Here is a 13,552-nt window from a genome sequence, read left to right on the forward strand (position 1 = left end):
GGGGTGGGGGGCGACACTAGTATGAGGTAGGGGTGGGAATCACACGGTACCTCACGAAACAACATGATACATGGCCCGCAATACCGATAACATCGCAATGCAGCAAATCTGAAATGATCGATATATTGTTAGACAATCCGATAATGATTCATCACGATATATGTCTCACGATGAATGCTAACTGACTGAAAAGGTAAAGTGCTGGATTTCTGTCTTTATTCATGGTCCAAATCTTCATTCATGTGTTGAGCGCCACCTTGAGGAGCATGGATATCAGTTTAGTGTGCCTTATTTTATTATATAAATTATCGAGCGATAGTTATATGTTAGGGATAATGTATAGAACACCGGTCATCATTGGGAAAATAAGCCCCAACAGGACGAACAGGACACCGACACGCAGCGGAGGTGTCTCGCTTCGCCATGAAGGGGCTTATTTTCGATAACGACCGGCGATGTTCTATACATTATCCCGCTATTACACGACTACTTGCCAAAACGAAAAAAATAACTTCACACGGTGTGTCTTTTTACAATTTGTTTGTTACCAGCATTCGTAACAAACAAACAGAGAAATAGTCGGCTAAAGATGTTGACGTCGCTTAGCAACCGAGTACGCTGGGGTTGATAAGTTACCAGACTTCTTGTGGAGTGATGAAAAGACGGCAAAAAATCCACTTTCCTTATCAGCGTTCAATTATACTTAGCAACGGTGAATTATCAAACATAATTCAAGTTGTGAAGGGCCCATGCAAGTGAAAGGAGCGTTCCACGGCATTGAGAAGAGCCGTGTAATAAATATATATATTCTAACTCTTAATGAATAAACATACAAGATCAATTCTTAAAAATATATATATAATTATTGAAAAATATGCGTATCGATTGCCGAAATCGCACAAAGAAGTGTGACGATATATCGCCGTATCGATAATTTGTCCCACCGTGAGGGCAGGCTGAGTTGATTCTTTATCTCAAGAGAATGTTACACAATTTACATTCCTCTTCTTTCCTCGAGCTGTTGACAGACCCTGAAGTGAGATAACAACGACACGAGGAGAAGGACAACAAAGACGAGGAGGATCCAGGCCTGATAGAGTTCAGGCATGGTGCCTGAATTCAGGCTTGAGCCCGGCCATGTATGTTGTCAAGAAAAGTGAAAACAGGTGAGCGGTGCCTTTTAAACTGTCTATTGAAAACACATCAACCTACCTGACCTTTTGATTGACATGTCTGCCACCAACTAGGCGTAGTCTATATAAGGAAGTCTTTTACCTTTGTATGTTTGCACTGAGGATGGTCTGAATGGGACTGAAAATGTTTTGCATGCACTTTGGGTAGCTCTTTAAACTATCATGCAATAAAAACGTATTGTTGCATCGGCTACATGGTGTGCGAGTTCCGCTCCTTTTATTGTCGTCAAGAAAGGCAATTCTCTATGGTGTCTTCGAATGTAATTGATAATTTCAGGCACAGATAATTTCACTTCATATCAGCCCTGAGGATCAATGTGGAGTCGGTTTCACTATTGGAAGCTCCTTTCTCTCTCTCGCCTCTCAGCACTCATCCCATGTAAATGAAGTGGATATCACTGCCTCCACAATCCTGATCAGAAGCCCTTCCTCTGATGTGGAGCAGCTCGCTCCAGAGGTCCCGTGGTGAGATAGGAACGCCTTGGAGCTTGGAGGTTATTAGGTGCAGGTGGAAAAGGGGCAGAGACCGCTACGCTCAATTAGAGAAAGTCAAAAGAGGATTCCCAGTTGTGGTTACAGACCAGCGTGCTTCTAGTCTTGTCGCAACCTTTTTGCTCTTTTACGTATTCTTGACACGAATTACAGCGATGCCGATGAGTGAAAATTAATGCTGATCTGAATGTTAAAGCATTCCGTCTTTCTTGACATGTTACAAGCACCACTGCACTAGGTGCTTGTAGTGAACTCCTGTGTGTGTATTAGTGGCCGTTATTTTAGTGGATAAATAGCGCAAACTATTCTTCCAAATTTAGTTGTCAAATGTGGCTTGGGCAGGAGCTAGGAAGTTATTTGCACGGACCCCCCCCCCCCAATTTGGAATCATGATCAACGTCATCATCAAGCTCCCCCGGCCTCCCCCTCCTCCTTACCGTGTGCCCGTGGGGTCACTTTTGACGGACAGCCAATGGGATGCGTTTGATGCTTTGTCTTAGCGTATCTCTTTTATTTATTTTATTTTTGGAAAGACGTGATGCCGGCCGTATGGTGACCGGCCACTTGGCATTCCCAGGCTGGCTGTCTGTGAACGCCACCTGTCTCCCTCTCTCCTCCTCCACACACAGCAGGGAACCTCCTGCTGCTCCGAGCTCAGCACGCCCTGACTTCAACCCATGAGCCTGTGTGTGTGTTGGTATTGGTATACGTGTGTGTGTGTGTGTGACAGCTGGGTGCTAAAGCAAAACAAATTCTACCTAGAACATTTAACCGTTTTTGATGATTCTATGTGATATAGGTTTTTGGACGACTTTTCATCGCAGAAACGTAACACAGAAATGATTGCACAATTCCTTAACTAATACAATTAGGGCTATAAAGTTATAAGGAATTTGGTGGTCACAGAAAAGGTTTCAGTAAGAGTTGACAAATTAAACTGAAAATCTCAAATCAAAGTTGCAACATTATTGGGAAAATAACATAAATAACCCATAACTTTACCTGTAGTGTGCGTTGCAGTATTTCTTAGCATACTCTGTCCAAGTTCCAAACATCTTCGGGTACAGTGCATCGATCTGCATAAAAAGCTGTGTGTGCATAGTGAGGATGATGATGATGATGGAAAGAAAAACATTTAGAATTTTTTAATGTCAATAAATTTCAACACACACCACACAACAAGTGTTATTGATTGGTTGGTAATTGACCTGTCGCTAAGTCACGCCCCCCGACGTTACCATGACGAACTCAGACAAACATACCACACTCAATAACAAAAACATATGGAAAAATGCCAGCTGACATTCCATCAAAGCAGGTTTTGGAGAAATTCTGGGCGAAAAGGGACTACATTACGCTATGGAGGGGTATTCAAAACTTTAAAATACATACGGAAGGTAACAAGCTTAAATTCAGTTGGTATTCTGATCCACATTACACACTTTTTCTTGCCCCGTTGTGGCTTGGGAAAAGGGATGAAATATACCCCATTCTCCAGCCTCTCAGGATACCGACTGTCCATGTTGCACCACAAGCACATCGTTTGTCTAGGTTTAATTTTTTTTTACACAAACAACATAAATCCACCATTCAATTGTTATATTACGCCTCCTCCCTGTTGTTTTCAATGGAGTTGTCCGAGCCGATGTCCGAGTATAGTTGAGGCTGGAATTTCATTGGCTCATCAGCGTTCTAAGGGCGGAGCTTAGCGACAGGTCAATTGCTGCAAACTGATGTCACCTTATACTGCAGTTTCTTGTGGTGGTTTGGGGTCATGTGACGACTTATCGATATTCTGACGCCTTAACTGCGAATGACGGTGTCTTCCAGAGTGACATACTTGATGCAATATCAAGCTCTACAGATATAACATGAACTGCAGTGTGTGAACAGAGTTTGTCTGGAGCTGATGTTTAATTGTAAGGTAGAGAAAGGGCTTGATGCTCATCGTAGCTCTGTCAGATATTAGGGATGTGAATAACTCACATTTTTCATGTTCGAACAATCAGTGGGTGGTATGAACGAATAATCAATTATTCGATGAGTGCCGACATTCCCAAAGGCAGTCATGGATCATCGGCAAGAAAACACTTAATATCTTAAACGCAAAAAAACAACTACCTGCTAGGTAGTTCCAGTCAAATTGTCTGTTCAGCCTTCAAACGAGAGCTGGTAAATTGTGAAAAATGCATTAAGCTGTAATCAGAAAATGCGGTTATATGCTATAGACCCTATAGTATCTGTGGTATAAAGACTGGGACGAATTTCAAATTATAAATATGTACAGTGCAAAACGTTAGCTCTCTGGCTCATAGCCGAGTGGACTAAAACAGTGGTTCTCAAAGTGGGGGTTGCGGAAAGTTTTTGGTGGGTCATTAAAAATGTCAAAATGTATTTTTTTTTTTCATTTTTAATTAATTAATTATTATTATTTTTTTTTATTAATTTTCTTTTCCTTTCAGTATGTACGATTGTGGGAACATGCGATGAACAGAACAGGTTTTAAAATAAAATCGAAAAAAAAAAAGATATATATAACTATATTGCTGCTGGCCCTGTTTGTTTGCGCTGAAAGACACATGATTGGTCGAAATAACTACATATATATATTTTTTTTAAATAGAAAAATAAAGAGGGGGTTGCCATACGTCACTAGGGAATTTTTGGGGGTCGCCAGGGGAAATGTTTAAGAACCACTGGACTAGAATACCTCCCGTTCTATTTCATGTAGGCTACGCCGTCTAGGCTTCGCCTTATGGGCTTGTCCCGTGCACGCTGAAAATTCAAACTATGCACCTATCAGCGTGGGCACCGCCCACATTTCCCACGGTATCGTGTCTATATAACGCAGTGTATACCGTCGCTCATCCTCCCTTTTCTTTCAGCACTTGTGCTTATCAGCGAGAAATTGAGAACTACTATCAAGAAGATGAGAACTTCAACACGGATCTCCCAAGCCGGTGGCAGCGGCTCGGGCGAGGCCGCGGACAAACGGCCCTTTTCAGGGCCACCTGAGAGCGCTCCTGGAGCTAGGTCCTTTTCAGGACTCCTATGCGCCTCCTGTCCCGCCTCCCTGGCACCGGGTGACGGGCACTTGGCGTGCTTTCGGTGCCTCGGCGCCGACCACGCCGCGGCTGCTATGGCGGCCCCCGTCTCCTGTGTCGCCTGCCGGGAGCTGCCTGAAGAGGGGATCCTCTCCAGGCATCTCTTCTTTTCCCCTGCGGTGGAACTGGCTGACGCCATCGACCTGTTCGGACCTGACGTCGACGATGGCATCATCAACACTTCCCTGGACTACGTCTTCGGCGACTCGGCGTCCGGTTTTTCCCGCTCTCGGGTTACAACCGCCACCGTCATACAACACGAGGGTCCGCGCCGGATGGCCGATCTCTTCCAGGAGATCATGGGTGAGGCGGCGGCCATCAAAGGGTTTCCCATGCCGGCCCCGCCTCTCGCCCCCGTATCTGACGATATGCAGGGCGAGTGCTTTCGCACCCCATCTTTTTCCCGGCGGGTTACCCAGTGTCCCTTGTTCCCGCCTTTGCAGCACTTGTTTATTGCTGCAGGTGAGGACCCTTCGACCCTGAAGGCTCCGGTAAGATCCTACACGGATTTCACCAACGTGGAGGGGTGGGCCGATACTCAGGCGAGGGGGATCCCTCGCCTGGAGCCTCCCCTGGCAGCGCTTCTCTGTCCGGGCGCCGGATGGCTCCCTAACGAAAAGCCGCTGCCCCCCGACCGCCTCCAGAAGCAGATTGTCGGCCTAACGGACAGGGTGTTCGTTTGTGCCTCTCAATCCGCGGCGGCGGTCAACAATATCGCCCTGCTCTCCTCTGCCATGGTCTCCTTGTCGGCTGGCAGGGAGGCCTACGGCCCGGAGGAAGCCGCGAGATGGCTGGCGGTTTCCCGCTTTTCCAGCGCCATCCTCCAGCTATGCCAGCCGATAGCCGTTTCGGCCTGCCGGCATATGGCGTGGGCTACCATGATTCAAAGGGTCATATGGCTCTCCCACACTGCGGTGCCGGAACGAGAGCGGGTCAGCCTCGTCCAGGGTCCACTAGCGCCGGATGGCCTATTTGGTCCCAGGTTCTCCGAGGTGCTCGCGCACCAGCAGTCAGTCCGTGAGAATCGTTCCCGGTTCGGGGCGATTCTCACGGGCTCCTCCCGCCAGCAGGCTGGGAGGAAGCGGGGTCTAGGCCGGTCCCAGCGTTCCAGGGGGCCGCCTCCGACTCCAGCCCCGGTGCAGCAGCAGCAGCAGCCGCAGCCGCCGCGGACGGGGAGAGCAGCAGCGCCACGGACCGGGAAGTTCCGGACGCTTGCTCCTACTTTTTCTTTCCCTATTAAAGAAAAAAGTAAAGACCGTTCGGCCGAACGGCAGTACATGGTACCTAAAGAGCGATATTCCTCAGGCCACCTGCGTCCTACGCTTGTGGTGCGCTCCTCCATGTTGCCTCTTTCCCCCTCTCAGCCCGGTGGCTATAGGGTGGCGGTCGGACGGCGTGTTCACATGGCCTCTGGTTCACCTGCTTCTAAGAAGCGGCGTCCCTTGGAGCCTCGTGGACGGATCAGAGACTCGTTGCACGAGCCCGTGGATACGGCCGCTTGTACCGGTCTCCTGGTTCCCCACATTATAGGTGAGGAGACGGGTCCGCGCGCTATGGCTACAGCCTGCGCACAGCGCATGCGCACAGGTGCTGCGGCCGGACGGCTCGCTCCCTGTTCAGCGGGCACCAGCGTGACGTCTAGACAGCTTGTTTTTACAGCGGCTAGTTCTGGTACGTCTCCTACGCTCGCTGAGCCTCCTCCCTTTCATGGGAAGCCCCCCTTGGTTCACACGCAGTGTGGAGGCGGTAGGGGCAGAGGAATACGGGTTATTCCTGGACGGTCTTCCTCAGCTGTCGGCTCGCCCTCTCTCCGACTGCTATGCGTGTTGGCAAGAGCGGTGCGTTCTGCCATCGTGGTTGGACACCACGTTGAGATGGGGCCATCCCATACAGTTCAAGCGTCGTCCCCCACCCTTTATGGGGTTGGTGGAGACCACGCTACGGGACCCGGCTGCGAGCACGGCTCTAGCAGCAGAGGTGGCACGTCTCTTGGTAAAGGGGGCCATCACTGTCGTTCCCCCCTACGAGTCTCACCTAGGGTTTTATTCCCGCTACTTCCTGGTTTCCAAGAAGTCAGGGGAAAAGAGACCTATTCTGGATCTTCGCGTGTTCAACAGATTCGTTGCCACGAGGAAGTTCAGAATGCTCACTGTCAGAGCGTTGTTCCGGTGTGTGAGAGAGGGCGATTGGTTCACATCCCTGGATCTCAAGGATGCTTACTTCCACGTCCCTGTTCAGCAGGCGCACAGGAAGTTTCTCCGCTTTGCCTTTATGGGGATGGCGTACGAGTACCAGTGTCTGCCGTTCGGCTATTCCCTGGCTCCGCGCACCTTCTCGAAGTGTGTGGAGACGGCGTTGGAACCGCTCAGGCGTCAGGGAAAGAGGATTCTCTTCTACCTAGACGACCTGCTTATTCTGAGCAACTCAGAAGAGACCGCGAGAAGGGACACCATGTTGGTGATAAACCATCTCTCCTTCCTGGGTTTTGCCATCAACTGGGAGAAGAGCTCCCCGCTCACCAGCCGGCAGTCAGTCTACTTGGGGCTTTGCCTAGACTCAGCCACCATGACTGCGATGCTTTCGCCTCCTCGGCGAGACGCCATCCTGTCGGCGCTCTCCCATTTTCACGTTCGCAGAAACGTGACCGCACTGTCCACCATGCGCCTGTTAGGGCTGATGGCAGCTGCCCACCCCGTGGTCCCCCTGGGTCTGCTTTTTATGCGCAGACTCCAGCGGTGGTTTGCTCGCCAACGGTTGGACCCCAGGCGACAAGCTCAGGGTGCTCCTCGTTCCCCGTTCGGTGTCGCCAGACCTGGAATATTGGAAAGCACCCTCCGCCCAGGGTGGCGTCCTACGTAGTGGTCTTCGCCTCGTTGACGGCTTGGGGAGGAACGTGCCTCTCTCACTCGGTCGGAGACGAGAGGCGCACGCCCCCTACAGCACACATAAATGTGTTGGAGCTCGACGCTGTGAGGAAAGTGCTGTTGCATTTCTTTCACCTGGTGCGCGGCCGCCACGTTCTGATCAGGACTGACAGTGTGTCGGCGGCGGCGTACATCAACAGACAGGGGGGAGTCCGCTCCCCTGCTCTCCACCGAAAGGCGGTCGAGCTCTGGCTTTGGGCTCATCAGTATCTCCTCAGTCTGAGAGCCCTGCATATCGCGGGCGCCCAGAACTTTGGGGCGGACCTCATGTCTCGAGGCGGTCCCCGCCGAGACGAGTGGCGGTTACATCCCGACATTGTCAGACTGATCTGGCAGAGGTTCGGGACGGCGCAGGTGGACCTCTTCGCGTCCAGGGAGAACACGCACTGCAGGTGGTGGTTCTCCCTCAGCCCTCGGGATCTTCCCCCGTTGGGGGTAGATGCGTTGGCACACACACCTTGGCCGCGGGCTCTCTTGTATGCGTTTCCCCCGCTCCAGCTGATCCTTCCTCTTCTGGAACGGGTCAGACAGGAGAGACTGTCCCTGATATTAGTGGCCCCGGAGAACCGTTCAGCTCTGTGGTTTCCAGAGCTGGCCGCGCTCTCGCGGTCGGCGCCTTGGCCAGTACCGTTCAGGCCGGATGCGCTTTCACAGGCCCACGGGACGGTGCACCACCCGCCCGATGTCTCGGGACGGCTGTTGGTTTGGCTCCTGAGAGGTTGATCCTGCAGGGCAAAGGTTTGCCTGAGACGGTTATCAACACTATTCAGAGTGCTCGTGCGCCTTCTACTTCTTCCCTCTATGCGGCGAAGTGGTGCGCCTTCTCTAATTGGTGTGAGACGAACCACGCTGTCCCATCTCAATGCGAGGTGGGAAGCGTGCTTTCGTTTCTGCAAAACTTATTGGAAAAAGGTTTGGCCTTCTCCACTATCAAGGTCTATGCGGCAGCCGTTTCGGCTGGCCATGCAGGCTGTGATGGTGGACCGATCTTCAGCCATCCACTGGTCAAGAGATTCTTGCGTGGGGCTAGACGGGTTAGGCCTGTTTCACGCGTGCTTACACCACGCTGGGATCTCCCCACCGTGTTGCGCGGATTGTCCAGGGATCCTTTCGAGCCTCTTTCTCAGGCCCCTTTGGATGCCCTGTCATTTAAGACGGCGCTCTTGTTGGCCTTGGTTTCTGCCAAGCGGGCCGGTGAGCTAACCGCTCTGTCTGTCAGCCCGAGTTGCTTGTTGCTAAACGAGGACAGCTCCTTCGCGTTGCTCAGACCTAATCCTGCGTTCCTCCCGAAGAACATTAATAGTTCTTTTCGGTCGAGGGATATTGTGCTTAAGGCTTTTCACCCCCCCGCCTCATTCTAGTGAGGCGGAGGCGGAGTTGCATCTCCTGTGCCCGGTTCGGGCGTTGGCTATGTACGTGAATCGCTCGGCCGCGTTCCGCTCCACACAACAGTTGTTTGTGTGTTATAGCGACGCTAGCAGGGGCCGCGCTCTCTCTAAGCAGCGGTTTTCTTGCTGGGTATGTGAGGGTGTTTGCCTAGCCTACTCACGGCAGGGCTTGGCGCCACCGTTGGGCGTTAAAGCTCACTCCACACGGAGCGTGGCCGCTTCAACGGCTCTACTCAAGGGCGTTTCGGTGGAAGACATCTGCGTGGCTGCGTCTTGGTCTTCCCCCGGCCCCTTTGTCCGTTTTTACATGTTAGACATGTCCAGGGGCTCACTCGGCAACTCTGTGCTGGAGTCCGGGCCCCTTTTACGGCTTAAGAATATAGACATGTTCTTTAAAGCGGCGTGGTTGGATTTCCTCTCGCCGGCTGGCGAGTTGGACTTGATTACCAGTCTTACTCTCCCACCTTTTTTTAAATGAAAAACAGGCTAGGGGGTTTTCTATTGGCTCGCCAATTGTCTGGTGGTTTTGTTTACCAGTGTGGCACTCCCGCCGTTTTTCTTCAAATAAGAAACGGCCGAGAGTCCCATTATTGGAGAGCCGGATTCCGTAGCTCCGCCCCAGGTGGTAGCGGACCTAATGGAAACCGTGTTGCTCTGGTTTTTCTTTTCCTTTTCATGGGTTCCATGAAGCACGGATTAGAGCCGGAGTCTTTACAGACTCACTTTCTTCTCCCTTGATCAGTGCCTTGCTTGATCTAGGAGGAATTCGTTTTTTATTAAGCTGTTGTGTTTTACACTTCCTTGGCTTTTTGAGTCTTAGGTTGCGTCCCATTTCTACCCCTTACCCCTCCGCCTTACCCCTCCCCCTTGGTTTGAAGGGGTAAGGGTGTCCCAATTCTCATTTTGGTTAAGGGGTAGGGCGAAGACAAAAGGCTACGTAGCCCTTGAAACGAAGCCAAAACGTAGCTTGAAACGAAGCTATCCAATGACCACACTTCAAAGGGAGGGCTTCGAGGAAAATCCGGCCGAAAATGCATTTTTACTAGTTGTTATCATTCGGACTCATGATGTAAAGTTGACTGTATATTCAGCTCGAAGTCATACACGGACAATGCGATCTCTGAGCTCGATATAAAACATGACATAACAGTAAATAACCGTTGAACTATACATACAAGATTTTAGCGCGCTCTAGTGGCCAAGCGAAATCACGATCATCATCAACAGCATCATTATCAACAGCAGCGATGGCTCAAACAAAGGAAATGCACAAATGTAAGTATTTTCAGCACTTTAATTACGGCAGACAGGTGTAATAAAACTATTTTCGATCGGTTTTTAATTGTGAAGTTAGTTTTGAATCACTAGTGAAGTTTGTTTTGATTCACTAGTCAAGTTTGTTTTGAATCACTAGAAGCCGATGCTAATGTGTTCCGTTATCGCTATTTGTTGAGATAGATATCCGATAACCCTTGACATGACATGTTAAGGTTTCAAGTAAAATTTGTGTGCAGTGGATTTGCTTACTACTACTATTCCTTGGTTGATTATACCGGCGCACTGCTTTGATATCGGTAAAGCTGCCAGCTAGGCTACCTCGCTCGCCTGTCAAACTGAAGATTTCCTTTCCACTTTTACCTCAGGGACACCACAGGAGACCAGACACCTCATTAATTTCAGGTCGACCAGGGACAATGAGTTTCTCAAGTCAAAAATGATCGCCCGAAAACAGTGGGAGTGAGTCTTACGTTGTTCAATCTTTTCATTCTTGTGTCTGTTTTCTACTTTGGTATTTCTGTGTTGAGCTCAATAGCCCACTGAATGTCTGTGTCGTTATACTGTACGTTGGCTGTGATGTAGGCTTTTTCTGGAAGAAATGGGGATGGAGGGAAAAGTTACAACGCAACAGGCTTCTAAGAAGTGGGAAAACCTCAAAAAGAAGTACAAGGTATGTGTCTAGTTTGAAATAAACAATTACCAATTGCCTAATGAATGTATCAACCAAACGAGACCATTGTTTTTGTTGTAATTGAGTATTTGCGTGTGTGTGTGTGTGTGTGTGTGTGTGTGTGTGTGTGTGTGTGTGTGTGTGTGTGTGTGTGTGTGTGTGTGTGTGTGTGTGTGTGTGTGTGTGTGTGTGTGTGTCTGTCTGTTTGTTCTTTCAGGATTTGAGAACTCCCAAAACTGGGTCGGGGACGGAAAGTGGGGAGGTGACTGTGGCGACGTGGCAGTATTACGATTTGATGCATGAGGTTCTTGGTGCCCGGCCAGCAATCGACCCACCAGTCCTTGTGTCCTCGATTCAAGAAGACCCAATGGTTATCCTCATGGTGAGGGTGATGTGGTTTCATGAATTTCACTAACTGCTATTCAATCATGTTTCATGAGATATTAGCTGAACATTTCTAAAGAAAATGACTTCTAACAACTGACTTGCATTGTTTCTTTAGGAGATGGTGGAGCCCTACAACCAAGCACCCCCGACAGCAGCCAGCACCCCAGTACACCCGCCGACCACATCAATCATGCGAAGGAGGTCCAAAACAGTTGCAGAACTCCTGGCTGAGGAGGCACTTCAGGAGCAGAGGCGCCATGAAGAGAGTGAGGCCAAGACAGATCGCTTTCTTGATCTCTTTGAGAGGATGGTCAACAAATTATAATTATTGATTTTTGTTGTTCCTATGTTTTTTGTATGCTATTTATTATTCCTATTTATTATTGTATATATATTTCTATTTATTGCTATTTATTATTCCTATTTATTATTGTTATGTTTCTATTTATTGCTATTTATTAATTTATTATTCCTATTTATTATTGTTATTATTGTATATATTTATTGCTATTTATAAATGTATTCTATTTATTATTCCTATTTATTATTGTTATATATATTTCTATTTATTAATTTATTATTCCTATTTATTATTGTTATTATTGTATATATTTATTGCTATTTATAAATGTATGCTATTTATTATTCCTATTTATTATTGTTATATATATTTCTAATTTTAAAGTTACTTATTGAACAATTAAATGTTCTTGTTTACAAAAGTTTTTTCTATGTGTGATAAATGCTACAAGAAGCAGATAGTTTTAAAACATTTATCAATGAGTTTTAAAACAACTATCAATCAACAAATAAATAACACAGTATGAACATAATCATCAGGATAAACTTGTAAGGGAACATAAACCAACAGGTAACTGTAGAAAAACTATTTACAAGTGATAATTCACTATTCTGTCAGTTGTAGCGTGCTGCGGGTGCTGGACTGGATGCCTGGATAACCGGCCAGAACCCCATCACCATTTTAATATGATGTACATGTATTTACCTGTATGCCAATTGTGGCACCCATTGCACTCCTGACCATCCCTGGAAGAAGGGATCCCCTACACTGCGTTTCTTCTCAAGATTTCTTCCTTGCTGATTCAAGGGAGTTTTTTCTTGCCCGTGTTGGGGCATGGGTAAAGGGGGGTGTCACAAATATTTGGCCTGTTAAGCCCTTTGAGACTGTAATGGTGCTTAAGGGCTATACAAATAAAATTGAATTGAATTGATAAGTAATATAAAAACCAACAAGAAAAACTATTTACAAGTGATAAGTAAGCGTAATAAAGACCAACAAGAAAAACTATTTACAAGTGATAAGTAAGCGTAATAAAAACCAACAAGAAAAACTATTTACAAGTGATAAGTAAGCGTAATAAAAACCAACAAGAAAAACTATTTACAAGTGATAATATTAAGCGTAATAAAAACCAACAAGAAAAACTATTTACAAGTGATAAGTAAGCGTAATAAAAACCAAAAACCAAAATATTTACAAGTGATAACATTTAAAATTCATATGAGACTTGGGCAGCCAGTGAGTCTCGGATAGAAAATCCTGGTGTTTCATTTAGTCCCATTGGTTCTTGAGGGGGATGGGGGTCAAGGTCATCCCTGGCAATGTCTGCATCAGGATCCAGTGTGTCTCCATTGTTTAAGCACACATTGTGCAAGAAGGCACAGGAAGCAATGACCTGGGGGGCAAAGGTAGGCTTGACTTCAAGCGCCCGGAAAAGGGTTGACCTCCACCTTGTCTTCATCATCCCGAAGGCCCGCTCTATTACAGAACGCGCCTTGGATTGGCGGTAATTAAAGCGCTGCTGCACCCGCCCAATCACCGGCTCTTTGTAGGGAGTCAACAGACATACGGGCGTCTGGAGGCAGGGGTACCCACCATCACCCAAGAGCATGTAACCCGGCGGTGGATACCTGGCAGTCAAATAAAAGGGACTGTTTTTCATTACCCTTGTGTCATGGACAGACCCTGGGTAGCCCACAAAAATGTCCAAAAATGTCCCCTTTGCATCACATATGGCCTGCATGTTAATTGAATAGAAATTCTTATAATTTAGATAGTCTAAACGATGTCGTTGTGGTGGCTTGATCCTAATAT

At 47.9% G+C, this 13,552-nt stretch overlaps 1 protein-coding gene and 1 long non-coding RNA gene across 4 annotated transcripts in view; both read right to left on the bottom strand.

Annotated features, from left to right (window-relative positions):
* LOC132455137 (uncharacterized) overlaps positions 1–13,552 on the bottom strand; it is a 278,945-nt gene that overhangs the window by 219,843 nt on the left and 45,550 nt on the right. The gene's annotated exons all lie outside the window — the stretch shown is intronic.
* zranb3 (zinc finger, RAN-binding domain containing 3) overlaps positions 1–13,552 on the bottom strand; it is a 106,070-nt gene that overhangs the window by 81,115 nt on the left and 11,403 nt on the right. For all 3 annotated transcript variants that reach the window (XM_060048809.1, XM_060048808.1, XM_060048810.1), the window contains exon 6: positions 2,688–2,773. In XM_060048809.1, the coding sequence (XP_059904792.1) occupies positions 2,688–2,773 (86 nt within the window). The remainder of the gene's footprint in view (positions 1–2,687; positions 2,774–13,552) is intronic.

The sequence above is a fragment of the Gadus macrocephalus genome, chromosome 4, assembly GCF_031168955.1.
Source record: "Gadus macrocephalus chromosome 4, ASM3116895v1".
NCBI lineage: Eukaryota > Metazoa > Chordata > Actinopteri > Gadiformes > Gadidae > Gadus > Gadus macrocephalus.